The sequence below is a fragment of the Muscardinus avellanarius genome, assembly GCF_963383645.1.
Source record: "Muscardinus avellanarius genome assembly, chromosome: 22".
NCBI lineage: Eukaryota > Metazoa > Chordata > Mammalia > Rodentia > Gliridae > Muscardinus > Muscardinus avellanarius.
Genome location: NC_137808.1, coordinates 10,858,672 through 10,882,613, shown reverse-complemented (window position 1 = coordinate 10,882,613; position 23,942 = coordinate 10,858,672). Strand labels below are relative to the sequence as shown.

Genomic DNA, 23,942 nt, shown 5'->3' with positions numbered 1-23,942 from the left:
TGTGGGGTAGGAACTACTCAGATGCATGGGAACCAGCACAAGAGGCTGCGGTGAGAACGAAGGGCAGGTAAAGCTGATGCAACTGGTCCGGCCTGGGCTCAGGGAGCCCGGCAGAGCACGGCTGTCAGGCAGGGGAGCCTTCTGAGGACAGCTGGTCTCACACAGCACCACAGCGGAGCTGGCCTTCCTCATCAAAGAGAGTTGATGGAGCCCAGTGACACTAGGAATGGTTCTTTGTACTGCAGGGATGGATGTTGTGGAAAACACTCGGTGCTCATTTTAGGTTGTAATTTGAGTCTCTTCTTGTGAATCATATAACATTTCAGATAAAGTGTGTATGTGATGTCTGAGGGTGAGGGTAATAGGGACTGGGGAAGGTATTTTTTCAATCTTAGTGATTGTTGCTGGATCTGAAAGGGTAGGGGTGAGTAGACTGAACCACATTCAATGCTATCTCTTTCCCTCTTTAGAATATAGGAGGGCTGAGGCTGGGCGTGGTGGTGCATGCTTGTAATCTCAGCATTTGGGAGCTGAGACAGGATTGCACAGGTTCGAAGCCAGCCTCGGCTACTTAGTGAGGCTCTCAGCAACGGAGTAAGACCCTGTAAAATAAGTCTGGGAGTAGATCCCAGAGGTAGAAAGTACCTGGGTTCCACCTCCAGTACTATTACTACTAATATTACTAATAATACTAATAATACTAATAATATAGGAGGGTTACCAGACATGGTGGTGCATGCCTATAATCCTAGTACTTAGGCTGGGACAGGAGGATCACAGGTTTGAGGCCAGCCTCAGCAACTTAGTGAGACCCTGTTTCAAAATAAAAAAATAAAATAGGGATGAGATGTAGCTTGGCAGTAGAAAGCCCCAGTTCAATCTCCAGTTTAAAAAAAGAAGAAGAAGCCGGGCGTGGTGGCTCATGCTTGTAATCTCAGCATTTGGGAAGCTGAGACAGAAGGATCCGGGTTCGTGGCCAGCCTCACAACCTCAGTTACTTAGTGAGACCCTGTCTCCAAATAAAGAATAAAAATTAGGCCTGGGGGTGTAGCTTGAAAGTAGACTGCCCCTGGGTTCCATCCCCAGTACACAATATATATATATATATATATATATATATATATATATATATATATATAAAATAGAGGGACTTTTCTACTTAAAGAAGAAAATATATTGTCATAATTATGTTTTGACAATGCATTTTTATATATGTATACATATAGCAAATATTAGCTCTTTTATTGGTGCATTATGATTATATATATTAGTGTGATTCTTTGTTATATATTTTTACATGCACATACATAATTTTGTCTCTAGAGTGCTATTAGATCTTATTATGGTATTATGATAAGGAATTTGCCATGATGATAGATTATGGAGTTTTTTCCTGGAGCATCCCGAGCTTCCTTTTCAAATGATGTTGTTTGGAAACAATGCCATGCTGTTATCATTTAGTTTATAAATCCATCTGTTAACTGTATAAGTTTGATCCAGGCACTTGGAGAGAATTTCTCATGGTGCTCTTTGAGAAGACACTTTTGAACAAGCTGGGAGGATTTTTATGAGCATGTTGGAGCCATTTAATTTTAAGACCAAAAAAAAAAAGTTTGAGGAGTGAGCTCTTTTCTTTCCCAGAGAGTTTGAGTTCTGGGGCTTAATTCAGAGATCTGAAGGGATCTGAGGAAGTTGGAGATGACAATTCATTAGGACTGAGCCATGGGAAGTAGGAGGCTTTTCTGATACAGAATACCTGTTTTTTTCCATCAGATTCTAGACCTTGGCAAACTTACAGGTGCTCTGTGCAGGTGAAGATTCAGGAAGCTCTCTTGTCTAATGAATTACCAGTGCAGATGTAGGATTTATCACCCAGCTGTTGATAGTGATTTGTGTGTATATATATATATATATATATATATATATATATATATATATATCACTACATATATACATACACACGCATATATATATAATTTTTATCTTTTTTGCAGTACTGGGGATCTATTTGTGAAAATATTTTTAAGTTTGGTAGGAGAGAATTGACATGCAATGTTTTTAATAACAAAAACTGGAAACAGTGCTCATTATACTGTGGGCTATGGGCAGGAGCAGGATAATGTAGCTCAGTTCACTTCCTAGTGCAGAGAGAGAGAGAGAGAGAAAGAGAGAGAAGGGGAGGAAGGGAGGGAGGAGAGAGAGAGAGAGAGAGAGAGAGAGAGAGAGAGAGAGAGAGAGAGAGAGAGAGAGAGAGGAATTAGGGTAGAAACAAGATGCTCAGTTCAATTCCCAGCACCAAGAAAGACAGGAGAGTGAAACAAGGAAAGAAAATAAAAAGGGGTAGGGCAGATATGTGTGATTGGTGGTGGAAGATCTCCAAGATTTCTGGAAATTGAGTGAAAGAGACTAGGGTTTAACAGTGGGGTGATGTCATTCCATTTTCATGCAGGAAAAAGGAGCAGACCTGTTTAGGAAGGGGCTGTGTTAAAGTACTTTAGATAGAATGCGTACACACAGACCCCAGGTGGGGGAAGGACGCTGGTTTGGGGCAGCAGGATTTTTGCTGTGGCTTGAACTGTTTTCTCGTGTGTGTGTGTGTGTGTGTGTGTGTGTGTGTGTGTGTGTGTTCATTTTAGTTTAAAAAAAAGAAATCAGGGGTGACAAACAGCTTTCCCCTATGGCCACTTTTGACACGTCAGGGTGGGTGACCGTCATCGGAGCGAAAGCTTCTTTTCTGCCCAGCTTCATGCCTTGCATTCACGCCTGTGTTTTCTTAACCCAAAGGACACCCACGATGGACCATCAAGTGAAGGAATCTTTGTGTCCAAAATAGTTGAGAGTGGGCCGGCAGCCAAGGAAGGAGGCCTGCAGATCCACGACAGGATCGTTGAGGTATGTGGACACAGGCCGAATGCCATCCGTCTCAGGCCGGCCTGCAGCGCGATGTGGGGCTGGGGAGCCATGCACGGTTGGATGGGAGGCACACTTCTTCAGTCCTGTGAGACTGGTTTGGGCGTCGATAACTTCGGTGGCGTTTGGAGGAGGAGATTATGAGTGGCATGTTCACGACGTGGCTGTGTTTAAGTGGACTTGCGTCTGTCTTGTGTGCCGCAGTTCTGGCTCTCTGGGAAGAAGCCCATCGGAGAGCCTGTGTTCGTCAGGACAGGTCCAGTTGTGGGGACCATGATGGCGTGCAGCCGGGTTCCCAGGTGCCAAGGTGCCAGCTGCGAAGCCCTTCAGTGCTCTGAGCTCCTGCCACGCTGTCATCTCGGAGCAAGTCCTCTTTTCTTGTTCATGAGCTTTGCCATTTATTTACCTGTTTTCAGTTGTAAGACCTCCTCATCTGGGGTTGCACGGGCAGAGTTCATGTTAGCGATGTCAGCATTCCCTCCCGTCTCCACCAACCTCCCAACGTTGGTTCTAACTTTGAAGCCATGGGGTGATGTGTTTCTGCTAGGGGAGCAGCTCTTGCAGGCCCATGCACATGGCTCTGCGAGTTGCACGGTGTTCTCAGATGCCCCGAGCTATAGAAATTCAGAGAATCTTTTGTTACCTTCTTTTCCAGGCTCTGTTTGAAAAGTTTGATATACACAACTACTTGTGTCCTGGTTTCTTTGGTCCATTTTGGTTTCTCTCTCTCATTCTGTATGTGTGTGTGGAGGAGCACCAGTGGGTGCTGGAGATAGAACCCAGGTGCATTCTGCCTCCAACCTATACCCCCAGCTTGATTTTAATTCACATTTTGAAACAGGGTCTCAGTAGTCGCTGAGTCTCACTGTGTTGGCAAGGCTATCCAGGAACCTGTACTCCTCCTGTCTCAGCCTCCTGAATACTAGGATGGCAGGTGTGTGCCACCCGGCCCAGTCGATTTCTCATCGAATGGGAATATTCCTCGTGCTGATTTCGTTGGGCCTCCTATTAGGGAAAAGATAAATAAGATAACCCAAGATGATGTGGTGCATCCTACAAGAAACTCACCACGGGCCTTGTGTTAAATAGGAAACCAGGAGAACAGCACAGATACCAGTGGGTGTTTATTCTAAATGTACTAGTATGGTGTCTATGCTTCCCGAGTGCTTTCATGGCCCACTTAGAAACTTTGGACCCAGTGGAGCTTGCCCTTGAGCAAAGCCGTAAATGCAGCTGGCATCACCCCCTGGCATCAAGCCACATGCTTCTCTGGCAAAAGGAACTTCAAAGTCTCGACTCCCCAGGTTCAGACAGACCAGCTCTGTGATGTGCAGTGCTGTCTGTCGGCTTGGAGGTGATTTATGTCCTCAGCGCAGTATGCAATCAGCTCACACAGGGAACCAAGCTTAAGAGGCAAGGGTGGCTCTTGTGATTGGGTGGGCACCGTGGCCCTTACATATCAAATGCATGCTGGAAGCTGGCGTGGCAGCGCATACCTGGCGTCCCAGTGCTTGGGAGGCTGAGGCAAGAGCATTCAATCTCAGGTTTCCAGCCAGCCTCAGCAACTTAGCGAGGCCTTCTGCAACTTTGTGAGACTCTGTTTCAAACCAAAAAATAATAGGGATGGGGACGTAACTCAGAGTTTTGTAAAAAGCCTCTGGATTCAATCCCCAGTACCACCAAAAGAGAAAAAAAAGGTGTTTGATTTTGACTTAGGGTTGATATTAATCTTGTTAATTCCCTTTGACTGTCAGAAGGGCCCTTCTGCTTGCAGCTCTTTGTGCCTGAGGCTTCACGGTCACTCTCTCCTTCCCAGGTCACAGTGGGTTTCCTCTAACAGGAATTTTACTTGGGTGAGAGCCCTCTCCTGAAAGCTCAGATGCATTAGTGACTCTCTTTTTGTGGGGAATGAATGCATTTTCCAGGACTATTGTTCAAAAAGATAAGTGCGGCCACTGTTGCCAAGGTCTTGCTGGAACAGCCGTTTCTCCAAGTCATGGAATTTCATTGCTCTTGTGTTTTGCAAATGAAAAATCTACAGCTGGGCAGGATTTTCTCTTGGCAAAGGAATGATCTGCGTTTGAAATGTTCAGTACGGTTTCTGGTAAGTCACATTGTGCCTTTGGACAGTATGTTAAGTATTCATCGTGCTCCCAGTTCCCGGGCAAGGGCAATCACTATAGGGACACGGTACGTGTGTAATTGCCGTTGACACACTGTGCCCTCTTCAGTCAAGTTCTAATCACTTTTGACGTGATACAGTGACTCCCGTGGCTGGAAATACGTTCTCTGGTTTGCTTCGTCTGTGTTGATTGCCAAGGACATAAATTGGGCCATTGTAGATGTGTGTGTGTGTGTGTATGTGTGTGTGTCTCAGCACTGAGAGTTTTCCATTCACCGCCTCCCTTTTCAGGAGAGCAAGCAAACGTATAGCCAGGTCTTCATCCTAAGAACTTTAATTCTTGTGAAAGCATGCTTGTATTAAATCCAGAGGGACAGATGGAGTCCTGTCCCTTGCACATGGCCCACCTGCTCAGACTGCTCTCTGTTTTCTGAAACCAGAGCCATGGTCCTGCACCATGTCAGAGCCAGAAATGCTCTTCCCGTTGACGCTGTTTAGCACAAATGCTTTGAAACGTCGTCAGTACTGTCAGAATGAGACTCACAGGCAACATGCACCTATACGTCTACAGAGAATCCTAAGATTCTACAGGCTGAATGTCCTAGAGGCATAAAAGAGGCGTGACTTATAACAGAGTGCGTGCATCAGTACAGAAGTCCTGGGCACGGGGACTTTGGAAGGTGTGGTGCCTCCGCCTGCACATGCCGGGCCGTGCTACTCGCCACCCGCCACTGTTGCAGGGTGCGAGAGGGCGGAGCGTGGCCCTGCCATCCACAAGGCGGGCTCCTGCAGCAGGGAACAGGTCACGGTTCAGTTCTGGCCCAGCCAAGCATAGTCTTCCTTGATTTGTCTAGGAGGGACCCGTACTTCTGGGGACTTCCGTGTGAGTGTGTGTATACGGTCAAATCTACACAACATGCAGTCTGCCGCTGTGACCATTTTTAAGTGACATTAAGTACATCCACATGTTGTGCAACCAGCGCCAGCATCCATTTTCATAGTCCCTAGCCGAAACTCGTTACCCGTTAAATATTAACCCACGTGCCCAGAGCCAGCTCCTGGCGACCACCACTCTATAAATTTGGCCTGTGAGAGTGTCATCATGTAGTTTGTTGGTTTGCATCAGGCTGATTTCACTTGGACATCCCTCGCGGTTTGTCTGCGTGGTGGCATGGCAGGTGTAATGATTTCCTTCCTCTTTAAGGCTGAATAATATTCTGTTCTCTAGACACATTGTATTTATTCATTCATTCATGGGGGACACTCAGCTTGCTTTCACCTTTGGCTGTTGTCAAAAACAACTGCTTTGAACTTGGGTATAGAATCTGTGTATATCTAAACCTCAGCGCAGCCTTGTGCTTATAGGTAAGATAGTGTTAGACTCCATGCTTGGGTAATTATAAAATGGTTGTTTTATTCTCAGTAATGCAGAGCAGGATTGTGAAAGCCATCCTGCAAGCTGAGTAACACCAGACTCTCAGCCTAGAACTTCTGTCACTGCCGGAGCACTCCCGTCTCTGGGATGGTGGGAATCACCCCCACAAGTTACTGAGACTTCTCCAGGGCAGTGACAGAGTCACTGGGGAGAGTCACGGGACAGGGATTTGTCTGAGCTGCTCAGGCTCAGCCGTGTCCACATTCCTCTCTTGCTAGACAAGTATCGGCCGCCCACTGGGTCCCCCGCCCAGGGGCTCCGAGTCCTGGCAAGAAAGAATGAGCCTGCTCTTCTGAAGCTCAGGCCAGGAATACTGGACCCCTGGATTAAGTGACCCCTAGGCTACATGGCTGCAGGAGCCCAGGCTGTCACTGGGTCGGGGGCACACACTCTCCTCTCACCCGTCATTCTGGTTGCTAAGCTATGGCAGGTTCCCACCTACCCAGTGTTTGCTTCTGATTTTTCTGTCTTCCCAGTTCCTCACCCCCATTCCCACCCAAGACCTCTTACCTGTCCCTGGCTCTTTTTACCAGTTCTAACCCCACCTTAGATTGCAGAGACTAAGCAGTTATTTAGAAAACTAAATTTAATTTCTCCACAATGTATTTTAATATATATCTGAAGTCATGACTACCCAGTGGGGTTAATTTTTCTGCTTCTGGGTCTGCTTCTGAAACCTACCTACCTACCTTCCTTCCTTCCTTCTTTTCTTCTTTAACCCAGGGGCATTCTACCTCCGATCTACAGCCTCAGCCCTATTTTTTTTTATTTTTTATTTTTTGCGTTAGTTACGGCCATGTTTATTTTTTAATATATTTTTATTGGTGCATTGTAGTCAAACATCACAGTGGAATGCAAGACTTGTGAGGGTATCCAAGCATAAATCATCCAATTAGCCCTCACTATACTTTGTGTTTTGGAACAGGATCTTGCCAGGTTTCTGAGAGTCCCACTAAGTTGGGAGGCTGGCCTCAAACCTGTGCTCGTCCCGTCTCAGCCTTTCAGGAGCTCGGATCACGGGTGTAGCAGCACACCTAGGTGCGTGCGTTTTTTTGTTTTTGTTTTTTGGGTTTTTTTTTTTTTTTTTTTTTGCCAGTTTTCAGACTGTGAGAGGTGGAGGACCAAGCTTACCTTGTCCTGACTGGGATTAGCTTTGGTGGTAAATGAGTCCTCTAGAGGATGCGTGGGTGACATGCTACTTTGCTGTCAGCCAGCAGACTCCTAGCTGTTATTTTACACCATCTCTGTAAATATGCATTCACCTCAAAAACCCTGTGCTCTGAAGACCAGAGAACACGGTCATACAGCCGCGGTGCTTCTGGGCTGGTATGAAGAGTTACTGTCTTGCTCATTCTTGATTTTGTAGATGTTCTACAGCTGCTAAGAGCTTGGGCTGCAGGACTCAGCAGAGAGGACCAGCCTGGCCCTTTCCCCATGGCCAAGGACACATGGTCAGCAAAGTGTTCTGAGACCCAGTGCAACTACAGAAGGGTGTGTGCATTCACCGGGTGGAGCTGGGTTCAATCCTCAGTGCCAAGAAAATATAAAATACAAAGTGCAGATAGTTTGAAAATAATAACCTTGATCTGTTTCGTTTTATTTTATTTTATTTTTTTTGTTACTGAGCATTGAACCCCAGGGCATTCTATCCTTGAGCTGCACCCCCAGCCCTCTTTTACTTTTTTATTTTGAAACAGAATCTCACCAAGTTGCTGATAATCCTTAGTAAGTTGCTGGGGCTGGCCTCAAATCTATGATCCTCCTATCTTGGCCTCCCAAGTACTGGAATCACAGATGCCTGCCACCACACCTGGCTCCTTTTCTGTTTTTTGAGAAGTTAAGCTTATGCCTTATCATCAGTCTCTATGAGACAAAAGGCTAAATGCATCTTTTGGACGGTGTGTTGGGATGGTCTGACTTAGCTGATAAACTGTGAAGTGCGTGTAAAAGTCGATTTGTGGGAGACTGCCGGGGAGCCCTTCACAGCCCCAGACTGACATGTATCTGAAAACTACACCTGAGCCCTGTGCTCAGCTTGCTGTGGAGCAGGGGAGAGGGGGATGGTGGCAGTCAGGATCGTGGCTGGGAGCTGCAGCTGGGAAGACGCAGGGCAGAGCAGACTAGCCACTACGAGCACGGACTTGCAAAGAGGACACTTCTCTTGTGTGCTCTGCACACGCGTCCAGCCCGGGTGGCCGCGGCAATGTGATCTCTCCTGGTGAGGATCAATACTTCCCCGGAGCCTCACGGTGGAGCCTCACGGTGGAGGACAGCTGGTACTGAGTCCCTGGGCCCCACTAAGGGCCAGCCCGCTGCATGGAGACCTCCGGCGTTCACTTCGCGGTCCTTGGCACTGCAGAGTTGGGTCCCACCCTGACTCCCAGGCGGGGCACTCCCCGCTGCTCCTGTTCTCTAGGTTTCCTTCATCACTGCCCTTTTGCTTCTATTCCTAGTGGGCCCTTTGACTGTTCTCGGGAATTAGGAGGGCCTGGGACCTAAGGGCATCTTGGTATGATAGCTTTCTACCCTGTAAGAGCAAAATCTCAGTCAATTTTTGAAATGAACTAAATATGTTTATTTTTTATATTTCAATATTTGATGGAAGTCTGGGGTGAGAAAAGTCAATGCTAATGAGGGATTACTCTTGAGAGAATATCATGTTTTTATTCTTTCCATAGAACAATCTTTACTAGGAAACATATATTTGAAGATGCATTGATTTGGGAATTCATTAGCCAGAGACATACAACCACTCTCCAAAAAAAAATGGTTAGATGTTGATTTAAAAACAGAGGGTGACGCCGGGCATGGTGGCGCACGCTTGTAATCCCCATGCTTGGGAGGCAGAGACAGGAGGATCGCGCAGGTTCGAAGCCAGCCGCACTGGCGTAAGAGACCCTGTTTCAAAAATATAAAAAATAGCTCTGGGAGTGTAGCCCGGAGGTAGAAGGGCTTCCAGGAACCCCAGTACCACCAAAAAACAAACAAACAAACAAAAAAAACCAGAGGGTGAATTCGTTCGAACCCCCCCCCCCCCGTGTCACTCCTGAATGGCATGGGCTGTAACTGTCTTCTGTATTTCTATCTTCTTAATAAACTTTAAATCTTCAGCAAGAAAGAAAAAACATAAAGAGATGAGCTGGATTAGTCCTGTAATCCCAGCGCTCTGGCTGAGACAGGAGGACCTCAGGTTTGAGGATAGCCTCAGCATCGTGGTGAGACTTCGGCAACCTAGCTAGACCCTATTTCAAAGCAAAAATTTTTTAAAGCTGGGGCTGTACCTCAGAGGTAGAATGTCCCTGGGCTCAATTGCTAGCTAAAAAAAGAAAAGAAAAGATGAATTAAAGCATTCTCTGTGTGGCTTGTCATGAAATCCTCATGATTTGTGAGTTCTTGGGATAACAGAGGGAATGTATCCATGGCCATAAGTCCGCTTCGGGGATGAGGCTGAGCTCCCCTGGTCTGAGACAGGTCAACGCACGTACCCCAGGATGTGAGTGCCGTCTCCACACGCTCTACGTGTGAGACGGTTTGGGTCTGCCTGTTTCGTGGCTGTGATCTCAGTACTTGAGAAGCACAACTTAGAGGAAGAAAGGTTTATTGGCGCAATAATTTTAGAGGTTTCAAAGGTTACACTTCATGACTGGGGACTCCAACAGGGCTTTCAGACATGGTGGAGGAAAAGTTACTCTCACCTCATGGAGACCAGGTAGCAGAGACTGGAGGGGGCTAGTGACAGATGAATTCCCCCAAGGTCCTCCTCCCAGCCACGCCCTACCTCCAAATCTGACTGTACTGTCTAACACATGAGCTTTTCTAGGGACATTCTATGTCTAAAACATAAGAAAGCCAGGCGTAGTGGCGCACACCTGTAATTCCCGTACTTGAGAAGCTGAGACAGGAGGATGGCTGGTTTGAGGACAGCCTCAGCAAGCAGTGAGACTGCCAGCAACCTAGCAGACCCTGTTTCAAAATCAATAAAATAGGGCTGTGGGTATAGCTAAGAGGTAAAATGCCTCTGGGTTCAACCCCCAGTACCACAAAAACAAAAACCATAACAGAGACATATGTAGAGAGGAAGAGAACTGATACTGGTTTAATTAGAAGGACACTTGTTATATAAAGTTGTTAAGCACCGTGGACTCTGGAATTAGGCCAGTGTTTTTATTTTCCTTTATTTTTTATGGTATTGGGGATTGAACCCAAGGGCATTCTACCTCTGAGATATACCCTAGTCCTGTTTTACTTTTTATTTTGAAACAGGGTGTAAGTTGTAGAGGGCCTTATCACGTTGCTGAGGCTGGCTTAGAACCTGTGATTTTCCTGTCTCTGCCTCTCAAATATTGGAATTAGGGGTATACACCATCACACCCGGCTCTAGACCAGGTTTTGAAGTCTAGTTCTATGATTTTCTGGGTTTGTGACCCCAGGCAAGCTTTGTACCATCTTAGTACTGCCGCCTTCTGCTGAATATGGCCAGTGTTCTATCCATCTTAAGGTGGCCAGAATAAAGAAAATACCGCATGTGTCTGAATACTGTAAGTTTGGCCCCAGAATAAGTGCTCTCCAGGGGACGAGCTGCGCTTTGCAGTTTCCTGTAGGGTTTTAGAGGCAGGCTGGAGCCGTCTTCCAGCAAGCCCTTGCTTTGATGCCCCAGGCTGAACCATTTCATAAACCTGAAATTACAGTGGTGAATGGACCATTTTAATTTGTTTTAGGCTTCTTTTTGAAATGAGCGACCCTCCCAATCTGGATCGAGTAAGAGCTGCCACTCGCTAAGGCCATATAAATCACAGTAATTGATCAATCACAAGCAATTCATAATTTACGTCTTAGTGCGAACACCATGGTAATTCTTTGCATCTGTGCTGACTTAAGCATTCTAAAAATAAAGTCAAGCCATTGTTCATTCAATATCAGCTATTTTTAAAGTGCCAGGACAGATTAGGATTTCCCCTTTTATATCAACTCACGAGGAATATTGAAATTTCCTGGAAATTTCTTTCACAAAACCTTTCCTCAAAATTGCAAGTTTCATTTAATTTATAGGGTGACATCTTCGGAGCTTCACAATAATGTGCTGGGTGTGTGGTAGTGCAGTCCTGTAAAATCAGTACTTGGGAGGCTGAGACAGGAAGACCAGCCTCAGCAGCCCAGCAACTTACCCAGAACCTGTTTCAAAAACAAAAATTAAAAGGGCTGGGGGTATAGCTCAGAGGTAAAATGCCCCTGGGTTCCCTCGCCCAGTGCCATAAACAAACAAAAATACAGTAACAATAGAGACTCTTATTGATATGAGGTATGTTCTTGATAGAAAACTATCAGTTTGATTATTTAGGAATGGATACAGTGGCTTATGTGCCAGAGTGCGATGGGGCTTGGAAATTACATGTGCAACACATAATATTTTCATTACTTGTTTGAAACTCTAGCTTAAAAGAAACTGGAGAAGTTTAAGCAAAATAGGCTTAAGCACGATTTTGTTGCAGCATTTCTATTAGATTTCTGATGCTTGGTGTCATTTTTGGGGATATCTTAGCAGATCCGGGATGCTTATGAGGATCTTGGGTGAGATAATGCCAGTGTACGATGGGAGCTGGGAACAGAGACGCTTACGATGAAGGAAGGATAGGAGAGAAGGAATGGAGCCCGCTTTTCTTCTTTTTATTTCTATTGAAATCGTGAAACTTCTTAATACTCTCAGTGGAGTGACATCTTAAGTTAATTTGGTTATTAAAAATTGAAGAACTAGAAAAAAAAGAACTATCCCCCCCATTTATTGATGATGCTGGGGATTAAACCCAGGGGCACTGAGCCACACACACACCCCCCACAGCCCATTTTGTTTTGTTTTGTCTTGTTTTGAAACAAAGTCTTGGTAGGTTGCTGAGAGTCAGGTCTCAAACCTGTGCTCCTCCTGCTTCAGCCTCCCCAGTACTGGTATCACAAGAGCGAGCCACTGCACCCAGCTTTCCCTTTTCTTTTAAAAGACTAGTGATAACAGTAGCAAAGACTTTGAGGGTTATAATGACTCCATTCAAATACCAGCCAGCATCTTGGTACCTGAAGGACTCTTTCCCATTTTTGGAGAAAATGGTAGAGAGAAGGAGATCAAGCACAAGAAGCTACTCCGTGACTCTGGTGAAATCTTTTACAGAGAAACCTGATCTCTGCTAAATCTTCTCTAAAAATGTTTTTATCTATGAAAAGAACATAACCAGCCATACAGTTAGGTCCTGAGTGGTTTGATTTTATAGAAACCTTCTTTTAACCTTGTTATTTGGTATTCATTTGCCAGTCTTTTAATTTACTGTGTTTTAACAAATTAGACTTTTCCCAATTACTTAAATAGCCTTTAAAATGTGTGTGTTAGCCCGGGCGTGGTGGCGCACGCTTGTAATCCTCGCGCTTGGGAGTCGGAGACAGGAGGATCGCGCAGGTTCGAAGCCAGCCGCGCGCGCTGGCTTAGGAGACCCTGTTCCCAAATAAAAATGTAAAAATAGGTCTGGGAGTGTAGCCTGGAGGTAGAAGGGCTTCCAGGAACCCCAGTACCACCAAAAAAAAAAAAATGTGTGTTGTGGGGGGGTATATATCATTGAAGAAACACACATGCTGGTACACATAAATACTTTCTGATTCCACATTAGCAGTTCATGGGATTTTGTCTTCATTCTATGAGTCACTTATGGAAGAACCAAGACAAATTGAAGAAGCTGGGTGTGGTGACACACACCTGTAATCCCAGTACTTGGGAGGCCAAGACAAGAGGATCACAGGTTCAAGACCAGCCTTGGGGCCGGCGGCAGCGGCGAATTCACCAGACGGCCACAGCAAGCCGAGGTGAGCCACTGCGGAACAGCTAGGTGAGATTTCTCCGCGCAGAGAGCATCTACAGCTCCCAGTGGCCGAGCTCAGCACACGCTGCAGGGATTCAGAGTAGAAATCAAAATCAAGAAGAAAAACGCCAGCCCCACAGCCGAGGGCATAGCAGCGGCGCAATATTGCTACCGGCGACAGCAGCAGCGAATTCAGCGAGGCCAGTACAGCTACATCTGCGTACTCAAGAACAGTGAGTCAAATTGCGGGCCACAGAGGAGAAATCCCTGGGACTTGACCCAGTGGGGGAGGGGCGGTGGCAGAGATATCACACCATAGGAGAATGTGCAACCTGGCACCCCCCACAGTCTAAAGCAGCCTCTATCGACTCTCTGGGTCGGAGACTCTGTGATAAAACCCAGTAAAGGAGTAGTGGGGTCTGAGATACTACTGACTCGAGATTCAGAACACCTTAAGGGAAGTCATAGTGACCCAAGGGAAGAACCCAGAGAAGGCACAAACATCCGAAATCATGGGAAAGAGGAATAATACTGGAGCAATGAATGCCCACAACCCCACAACATCAGAACCCGATAAAACAGAAAATCAGAGATTTCTAGAAGATCAAATCAGGAAAATAACTGTAGAAATAATAGAGGTGCTTCGAAAAGAACTCAGAGAGAGCCAAAAAGAGATAAAGGATGCAATTAATGAAGTAAAGGCCTCAATTCAAAGCACAAACAACCGATTAGACCACATGGAGAACAGAATCTCGCTCTTAGAAGATGAGCAATCCAAAAATGAACTCATAGTTTCTAATCTAGAAAAAAATATCCGACAGCAGGAATCTGATATTGAAGAAATATGGGCCCATTTTAAGAGAGCTAACCTAAGAATTATTGGAATAGAGGAGGGAAAAGAAAGTGAAACCAAAGGAATCAACAATCTCTTCAAGGAAGTAATAGCAGAAAATTTTCCAAACATAGAGCAAGAGGTCGATACAAAGGTCCAGGAAACTTATAGAACTCCCTTTAGACAGGATCAGAGAAGAGGATCCCCACGCCACATAATTGTCAAAATGACCAATGTGGAAGCCAAGCAGAGAATCTTAAAGGCAACAAAAGCAAAGGGCCAAGTGACATTCAGAGGCAAACCAATTAGAATCACTCCGGACTTCCCAAACCAAGTTATGAGAGCCAGAAGGGCTTGGAGTAACATATTCCAAACTCTGAAAGAAAACAACTTCCAGCCAAAAATTTCCTACCCAGCAAAACTTTCTATCAAATTAGATGGAGAAATAAGAAGCTTCCATGACAAACAGAAACTGAAGGAATTTATGTCTTCAAAACCAGCACTAGAGAAAATACTCAAAGAGATTAACTACAAAGAAGAAATAGATAACACTCACCAGAACCAGAGAAACAAGAGTTTCCATCCAACAGACAACTAAGATTGGTTATCTGTGGAGATTCATTATTTATGTTAGTCTTTTACCTATCTCTAAAGGGTATTGTTTGCCTTTATTGTTGTTAATTTTTAGGATTTCTAGTTGGAATATTAATATGCCTTCAGATATAGCATTTGGAAATATTTTATCCCATTCTATTAGTAACTTTTAACTCTGTTTACATTGTCTTTGGATATACAATTTTTTTAATTTTTATTTTTTAGGGAGTTTGTATACTCCTCTGTTGCCTGTGCCATTGAAATCATAACCAAGAAATCACTGCCAATTTCAATGTTGTGAGGTTTAATGACCCAGATTTTCTCCTAAAAGTTTATAGTCTTAAGATTTATATTTAGGTCTATTATCTATTTTGAGTTAATATTTGTATATGGGATTAGGTAAGAGTCCAATTTTATTCTTTTCCATGTAATTAATATTTTTTAACAATATTTAGTTAAAAGATTTTTATTTCCACCACCAAATGTTCGTGGAAACCTTGTCAAAAATAACTTGACAATATAGGGAAGAATTTATCTCTAGGCTTTTATTTAACTCCAATGGTTTATATATCTGCCTTTAGAATAGTACTACACTGTTTCAATTATTGTAGCTTTATATGGTTTGAAATCAGAAAATATATATCTTCTAGCTTTGTTCTTTTTCAAGATCGTTTTGGGTACCTAGAGTCCATATTCCATATTAGGATAGATTTTTTCTGAAAAATAAATATATAAATATATGATAGTTTCACCTAAAAAAAAATAGAAAAAAATATTCTCTGGTAAGAAAGAAAGCAAAAAGAAATATTGAAATGTTATCTTTAAGTCATCAAAAGCTTGGTATCAGACAAATGAAACTGTTATGTGAGATTATCATTTTTAATTTTAGATAAATTGCCATAATACTAGATGTCAACTACTAAGCCAAGCATGGGAGGGAGGGATAGGGAGAGAATGGGGTGGGGATTGGGTGGGGGCTGACTGGGAAAAGTGTGCATGTATGTCTACAAAAGTATGTATCCCACTATGATGTATGAATACAGTGCACCAATAAAAAAAAAATTTAAAAAAAAAAAAAAAGACCAGCCTTGGAAACTTAGTGAGGCCCTCAGCAACTCAGTGAGACCTTGTTTCCAAATAAAAAATAAAATAGGGATGTGAATGTATCTCAGAGATAGAATTCCCCTGGGTTCAGTCCCCAATACTACCACCACCACCACCACCACCCCACACACAAAGAAAATTAAAAATTTAAGCTCTTTTGAATATGGTCTGTATTTAGTAGATTTTGTTTATACTAATAAGAAGTGAACAGAGAAATTTTTGGCATGTGGTATTATGTAAAGGTGGCAGGGAAATCTTTTTTTTATTCTTATTTTGGGGCTTAATTACCTGTGAAAAGTACTCCTAGGTAAATTTAGACGAATCTACTTGATACATTAAACAACTCAGAAGTTAAATGCCGAGGGCTTCCCCATTCAATTTGTAGATTTAATCCAGCATACAGGGAATTACACTGCTTCAGAGAGAAGGTAGGAAGTTGCTGTGTCTATTCAAATGTTATCTTTCTTTTCTTCTTCAGTTTGTTTGAAATTAAATCCATATCAACTGTTTCATGTTTTTTTGCCACAATTAAAATATTAAGAGCAATCAGTAAGAGGAGCTCACTGTGGTCTTTGTTACAACAGACCCCAGTTCTAAGTGGCCTTTGAGAACTCAATAAAGAGAGATGCGAGGTGCTTTCTTTCATTCTGAATCCACTACTTTCAATCTTGATTAGCGTGATTCATCTGAGAAATATGAGCCAGGAGTGAATAAAAATAATATCACAGCACATCTGGGAGAACTGGGTATTAAATCGTTTAGGATTGTGCAAGGGGACCTGCGGATAGCTCAGTGGTAGAGCCCTTGCCTAGCTTGCTTGAAGTTTTGGGTTTGATCCCCAGCACAGAAAAAAATATATATTAATAAAAAAATAAAAAAAGTATGCACGAAGAAAAATTAGTCCTTTTACTATATTGTGGGATGGGGCCGGAGAGAAGAGCCCCCCTCACTGAGGGAAGGTGAGCTAGCCTGGGCAGGTGTTGAGCTAGCCTGCTCAGCACTCCCCAGCGGTCAGCAAAGCTGAACGAGCGTCCGCGGACTTTGGTCACCTACCACCTGCTTATGCGTTGCCGGATCTGCGCCTCCTGCTTTCTGAAATTCTCAGCGTTTCCCTTGAGGCAATATTCTTTTGGCTTAGCATTTATTTTTAAAGGAAATGGGTAAGTGGAAAGCTGTTTTCACATGCTGTAAATAGAAGGCAACGTGAGAAATAAGTACAGAAAAGACAGTAGATTTAAACTGGATACTCACTTACTTAGAACTTTTATCCTTGATCCTTGTTTTTGTTGTGTAAGAGCAAAATTATTCTGTGGGACTGGAAGATAGTGCCTGGGAGTGGCCCTGAGATTGAGGGTCCCATTCTCTTCTTCACGTGGAAGAGTCTACATGTGTTTAAACTGTGCAAAATATCAAAATGCATGCATCTTTTGTAAGTATGTTGCATTTACGGTTTGTTTTTTTGTTTTGTTTTTTTTTTTTTGCGGTACTGGGGATTGAACCCATGGGCATTCTACCTCCGAGGTATAAGCCCAGCCCTATATTTTTAGTTCTTTATTTTAAAACAAGTTCTCACTAGGTTGCAGAAGGCCTCACTAAGTAGCTGAGGCTATCCATGAACCTGGATCCTCCTGTCTCAGCTTCCCAAGTACTGGTATTACAAGCGTGCACCATCACGCCTGGCTGTATTTAAGGCACCTGCACCCCCAGCCCCTTTTATTTTTTATTTTGAAAGAGGGTCTCACTAAGTTGCTGAGGCTGTCCTGAAATTTGCAATCCTCCTGTCTCAGCCTCCCAAGTACTGAGATTACAGGTGTGCAGCACTTCACCCAGCTGAGCTATTTAGCCAACTATTTGCTGTACACTCTGATTTTTCTGTTTTATTCTTTTTATTTGGATACCGTTCAGCACCCACTATGTTGACTTTATAGCTCACTAAAGGGTAGTGTTCCACAACTAAAATTGTTCTGTGTGGAAACACAGGGCTATACCTTCTAGGTGATCCACAAATACCTTTCTAACACTGGAGCCTGGGGCCTGCCAGATTGGCGGATGGTGGCTCTCAGTCGAGCCTGTTGCTGGAAGAATGCAATGAGTTTGAGATTAGCTACAGGACTGCATTTTCAATGCCTAAGTCCCTCTGCCTGTCGGCGTTCAGTGTCTGTACTCCTTGCCTATGCAGTTTGTGGGCTACGCAGACCACCAATAGCCAATAGTTACCTGTATCAAGACAGACTTAACCCGAAGGGACCTTCTCAGTCAACATTCTCACTGCCATAATCCCAAACGATTGGCCACGCAACTTAGAAGATGTGAGATGCATTTGCTCACAGTTTCTTGGAGATTCCAAGTACAGCCCACGTGAGGCTGGGGGTCTGAAACTTGGGGCATGGTGGCAGGGAGTGGAGAGAGAAGGCAAGGCTCTGGCCTTACATCATGGAGGCAGGAAGCAGAGAGAGAGAACCAAGAAAGAGGCTGGAACCAAGAAAGAGCAAGCAAGCAAGGCTATTCAAAGATAAAAGCACAGCCGCCAAGGCCACATTCCTGGGAATGACTATTTCCAGCCACACCACAACTGCCTAGGTCACCACCCAATAAATCCAGTACAATGGATTTATTCATTGATGAGGTGACAGCCCTCATGACTCAATTGTACCATATCGACTTCGAAAACCAATAAATGAGCTCTTCGGGTGACATTGTGTATCTACGACAGAGACCTAGGTGCAGCTTTTGGAACACTAAAAACAGAGCCTCTGCTGTATGAGGTAGCAGCCTCTGACTTGAGGAGAGCTGACCCGGCCTGATATTTGATTTGGATGCCTGTGTGGGATGAGTTGGCTCTGTTTTCCAGCTATCATTAGGAAATTCATAAGTTACACCCATACATACAGGCTCTGTATCCACCACCCATACCTTGGGCACTATGGTGAGGTCACCTTCTGAGGTTTGCAGTTTATTCTGAAGGGGCCAAGGAAAGTCCTGCTTGTGCAAAAGCTTCTGGGAGCCAGGGACACGGTAATTAAGCTCTGCATCCAGCCTCCCTATGCCAGGCACTGCCTGGGGCAGAGCATTGGGTCAGTCGAGACGCATCGCCTGACTCAGGAATAGATTTTTAAGTCACGTGATCAAGGGTAAGGGGCAGTCTAACATTAGAAGCATCCAGGGCAGGTGACGGTATATCACGAGGCCTGGGGCACATTCGATACTTTGACAACACCTCGTGCGGACAGGTGGAATCTGCCAGCTGTCCATACAGGAATAGCCACAGGTTAAAATAGCCGTCTCTCTCTGAGCCAGGAGGAATTCAGGAGTGAGGAGTTTCTTTATTTGGAATCATGGAGGAAAGCAGGCTTGCCAGAAAGAAATCATGAGGAAGCCTTAATTTGCTTTAAAAGTAAAAAGATAAATAGAATGGCATCCTAAGAAAACAGAGGTCATTTTTTAATGTACTACATTGGGTCTTATCAGCTACATTTTTAAAAAGGTCTGCTGCATGCATGACTTCCAGTCTTTGTAAGTAAGATTTAGCGACAATACATAGATAGGCAGTTGTGTTATTTCTGGTAAACTTATTTTCTGTGAGCAGAGCCTGAGTTTCCTGTAGTGTCCATTCTATTTGTTTATGAAGCTGTGGGCCTCACCACCATTTTTGGAAAATATTTAACATAAGTCACCTTTGTCCTTTCCTTCCATTTGGACTTTGTCTTTGTGCCAGAGCTGAGATGGAGGGGTGATTGCTTGTTGGTTTTGAGGTTACTTATTGGCACTGGGGATGAGGAATACCCCCAGCCCTTTTTCTTTTTATTTGGAAACAACATCTCACTGACACTGAGGGTGTCCCTAAGTTGCTGAGCCTGGCCTCGAACCTGCAATCTCCTGTCTCAGCCCCCTAAGCACTTGGGTTACTGGCGTGTGCTCCCACACCCAGCTCAGAGCATGTTTTAAGAATGTAAAATGAATACAATGGCTAGGTGCTGGAAGATGCCTGTGCGCTTTTCTACTCTGAGAGCCCCAATTCCTGTGATAGACACGTAGCCACTATTCATGTTGTGGGATCTTTATGCACGTTCCATAAAATTATTCTTTTGCCACAGTTGTTTAATTAAACCAAGTTCTCAGGGAACTTCTCATTAACCATGGTGGGACTTTTTGAGGGCTTTTCTGGGGGTTGGGGATACAAATGAAAGGATAAACAAAGGCCTTGGGGAAAGCCTTTCTGACTTTTGGCCTCTGGACTACTCTGTAGAGTCCCTATAGGAGGGATTTGATGTCCCTGAGGGTGTTTAAAGCCTGTTACATTCACAAGACTGATTTGTCATTTTTTTACTGTTATCTTTCTGCAAACAGAGTCAAGATTTGTGTTCTCTGTGGAAGCAGTGAGAAGAAGTTAGCAATGGCAAAGAGATCAATGCCCTCCCAGAACAAGTAATAAGCTGGACACAATGCCAGTCTTGATATAACTGAAAAGATTAAGTAGAAATAACTTAATAGACATCTCCTAACAGGTTTTCTAGTAGCATTTGTTAACAGAAACTTGAATTCTTTGGCTTTAGGATTCTAAGACTAATAGAGAGGAATCATCTTAATATTTTTTCCTTTGAATACTTCAGCCCTGTTAGAAGACTAAAGTTGTTTAAATTTTGTGGGACATCTGCTTATGTGTTTATATGCTAGCCAACCTAAAGCTGAAATGTTATCTCTCAGAGGTAGAGGCAGCCTGGACTCACATTAAAAGAGTTCATTATTTTTGACGGGGGAAGAGGGTGAGAGAAAAAGATTTTGGTTAAAGACATCAAAAGAAAGAGATAAAACAAAAAAGTATAGTTTCTCTGTCTTTGGCGGGCATGAGATGGCAAGTCATTGAAAGACTTGTTTCCCCGGGCGTGGTGGCGGACGCTTGTAATCCCTGCTCTTGGGAGGCGGAGACAGGAGGATCGCACAGGTTCAGAGCCAGCCACGCTGGTTTAAGAGACCCTGTTTCCAAATAAAATATAAAAAAAATAGGTCTGGGAGTGCAGCCCGGAGGTAGAAGGCCCCTGAGTTCCATCCCCAGGACCATTCATGAATGAAAAAAAATTTTTTGGAAAAAAAAAATTCCGGCTCATCAACTGCATATGAACATTCCTCATATCCAATTAGAAAGCACAGGAAATGGCAGGGGAGGTAGGTTCCTCTTGGTCTCCAGAACAAACTTGGATTCTTGGCTGCTGTTCCCTTTTAAGTAAGAGGAAAGAATTCTCTGGATCCTTTAATGTATTTATGGATTTTAAATGTTTCACCCACAAAATGAATGAACCCAATCAATCTCTTTCTTCTCCTCCTCTTCTCTTTCCTCTTCATTCCTCCTCTCTCTCCACTGCCTTTTCCTCTATCTCTTCCTCTTCTTCCTCCTCCTCTTGCTCTTCTTGTAACTCATCCTCCGTTCCTTTCCCTTTCACCGAAGCATTTCCTCCCAATGGAGTCTTAAATTTTCTTGTCACCTATGCAGTGGGAATAATTTCATTAAAAGGAGCAGAGAACTGTATCCTTCAGGATCCCAGGAGTAAACAAATAGCATACTTACATGGGATAAATCAGGAGAGGTTAGTAAAAGGACTCTTTTCAAGGATATAGGAAGAATGTAGGCTAGGGTCTGTGATTTTTTTTTCTTTTCTTTTCTATGAAGGGTCTCATGGTAAATATTTTCATTCTCATGGGCCGTATGACCCGTGTTTCAACTACAGTGGGCTATTCCCATCTGCAGACACTGCACTCATGAATTCAACCAATAGCAGATTGGAAATATTTGGAAAATCGCCCAACACGCTCTGACTTTTTTTTTCTTGTCGTTACTCTCTTCTAAGTGATGCAGAGTAACAACTGTTTACATTTCTCATTTGGGGGTGGTGATGGTAAAGAAAAAAGTTTTGCAGAAGATAGGCAGGTGTCTACCCTACAGTGTAGTTGTGAATGTGGACATGGAGCTGTTATTTCTTCTAAAGGACATACAAGTTCTCCTTGCAGAATGTCAAGCAGCCAAATTCAAAGGGATTTCTCTCTCTTTCTTATTCATTTTTCTCCTCTGTTCTTTTCCTTTTTATATGGTTTTACCTGAATTGTCAAATTACATGAGTCTTAAGTATTTGGGGCAGCCAAATATACATTTTTAAAGACAGGATCTGGGTGTGATGGCACGTGCCTGTAATTCCAGTACTTGAGAGGCTGAGACAGGAGGACTGCAGGTTCGAAGCCAGCCTAAGAAACAGAACAAGACTCAGCAACCTAGCAATAGCAAGACCATGTTTCACAACATAAATAAGTAATTTCCAAAGGGCTGGAGGGTGTAGCTGGGGGTAGAACACCCCTGGGTTCAGTTCCCAGTACAAAAAGAAAAAAGGATAGGTAGTGCTGAATTCATATCCAAGAACTGATTTGATTGGTGTAAATGGAGAATTGTAGGAGACAAAAGTGCATGTCCTTAGGAAACATGTCTCCATGCCCTGGTCTCATAACGAGGAAGCAGAGACACGCAGATCTCAAGGACCTGCCCCCTCGCCCGCTGATGGTTCCCAGGCTGGGACTGGAAGGCTTTACGCAGGGGATATACTCTCAAGAACACAACACCTGTTCTTGTCAGAAGTTTTTTCTCTTTCTCATTCTAAACTTTTTCTTTAAAAGTTTATATATTTCTATAAGCACTTCATCTTTGTCTGTGTATTTATTTTTGTGGTACTAGGGATTGAACCTAGGGGCGTGCATTCTGCCTTTGAACTATGCCCTCAGCTCTTTTACATTTATTTATTTATTTGTTTGTTTGTTTATTTATTTATTAGCGGTACTGGGAATGGAACCCAGGGGCATTCTACCTTCTAGCTACACCCCCCAGCCCTATTTTTTATTCTTTATTTTGAAACAAGGTCTCACTGAGTTGCAAAGGGCCTCACTAAGTAGTAGCTGAGGCTGTCCGCGAACCGCGATCCTCTTGTCTCAGTCTCCCAAATGCTGGGATTACAAGTGTGTGCCACCAGGCCTGGCTATTTATTTATTTTTATTTTGAGATAGAGTTTCACTGACGTGCCGAGCATCTCCTTTCCTTGCTGAGGCTATCCTTGACCCCGCGAGCCTCCTCTTTCAGCCTCCAGGTAATGGCAATCCAGGAGTGTGCCATCAGGCCCAGTTTAGAAGCATTTCGTCTTGAAAACACACATCAGGTTTTTGTCCCAACGACGAACACTAACAAGGCCAGTGATTAATTTACTGTTCAACTGGATGTCAGTTCTCCAGTAGTCTGGACTTGAGAACACCACCAGTGTGTCTGGGAGAAAAAGAGATTCGCATTCCAGGAGCAGCTTTGTCTGTGTGGTGCTTCCCAGAGCTGGATGCAGATATTTGGAAAGGAGTTTTGTGTGGGGTGAAGTCAACTCTCACTCTAAAGATTCAGTCATTGGGTCTGTTGAAACTTAAGTAGCAGAAGATGGATTAATAGGATGAAAATCCTAACGGGCATGTTAAATCACATGAACAAAACAGGAAGACTCAAAGGAGTGCCACTAGTTCAGGCCTCGGGACCCTCTTCACAGGTAAGAGGGAACGGGGTGTAGGCAGTGTTCAGCAAATGGCTCTCGGCGGGGAAGAAGAAGCTAGGAAGAGTGGACAGCGGCCTGGTTCAATGTTCCCTGGGCACTAGGTATGATGTTTGATTTTCAGTCTCTCTGATAGGAGTGTAGTCTTTTTTCAATAATGACTTGTCAGTAGATTAGAGGCACTTGTGTTTCATTTTGGTGCATCCAGTCTTAGGTGGGTATACAACTTCAGAGGAAGCCCTTCTCTGGATCCAGAGGTGGAGAAAGGGTAGGACAGAAGGTTAAGGAGACCTTGAGGCTGCTACTTCCATGCAGCTTGTCAAAGCGCCGTACTTGGAGGCGTCGTTTTCTGAGCCCACCCTTTCTCCATCTCTGGTGAGGTGTATGGCTCAGTTGTTCTGGACAGCATGCCCCATAATGGTTGACTGGGTTGAGTCAGTATCACTTGATCCCTTGAGGCTGTTTTGCAGCAATGCATGTGCTCCTTTGAGTGGACTCCTCGGTGCCCATCTGTTTTTAAAGTGTGGGGGGGGGGGCGATGCCGAAG

At 44.1% G+C, this 23,942-nt stretch overlaps 1 protein-coding gene across 1 annotated transcript in view; it reads left to right on the top strand.

The window, feature by feature from the left end:
• Positions 1-23,942, top strand: part of PDZRN3 (PDZ domain containing ring finger 3) — a gene marked incomplete at both ends in the record, with an annotated part of 189,165 nt that overhangs the window by 20,177 nt on the left and 145,046 nt on the right. The window contains one exon of the mRNA XM_080718193.1: positions 2,785-2,892. Within this exon, the coding sequence (XP_080574319.1) occupies positions 2,785-2,892 (108 nt within the window). The remainder of the gene's footprint in view (positions 1-2,784; positions 2,893-23,942) is intronic.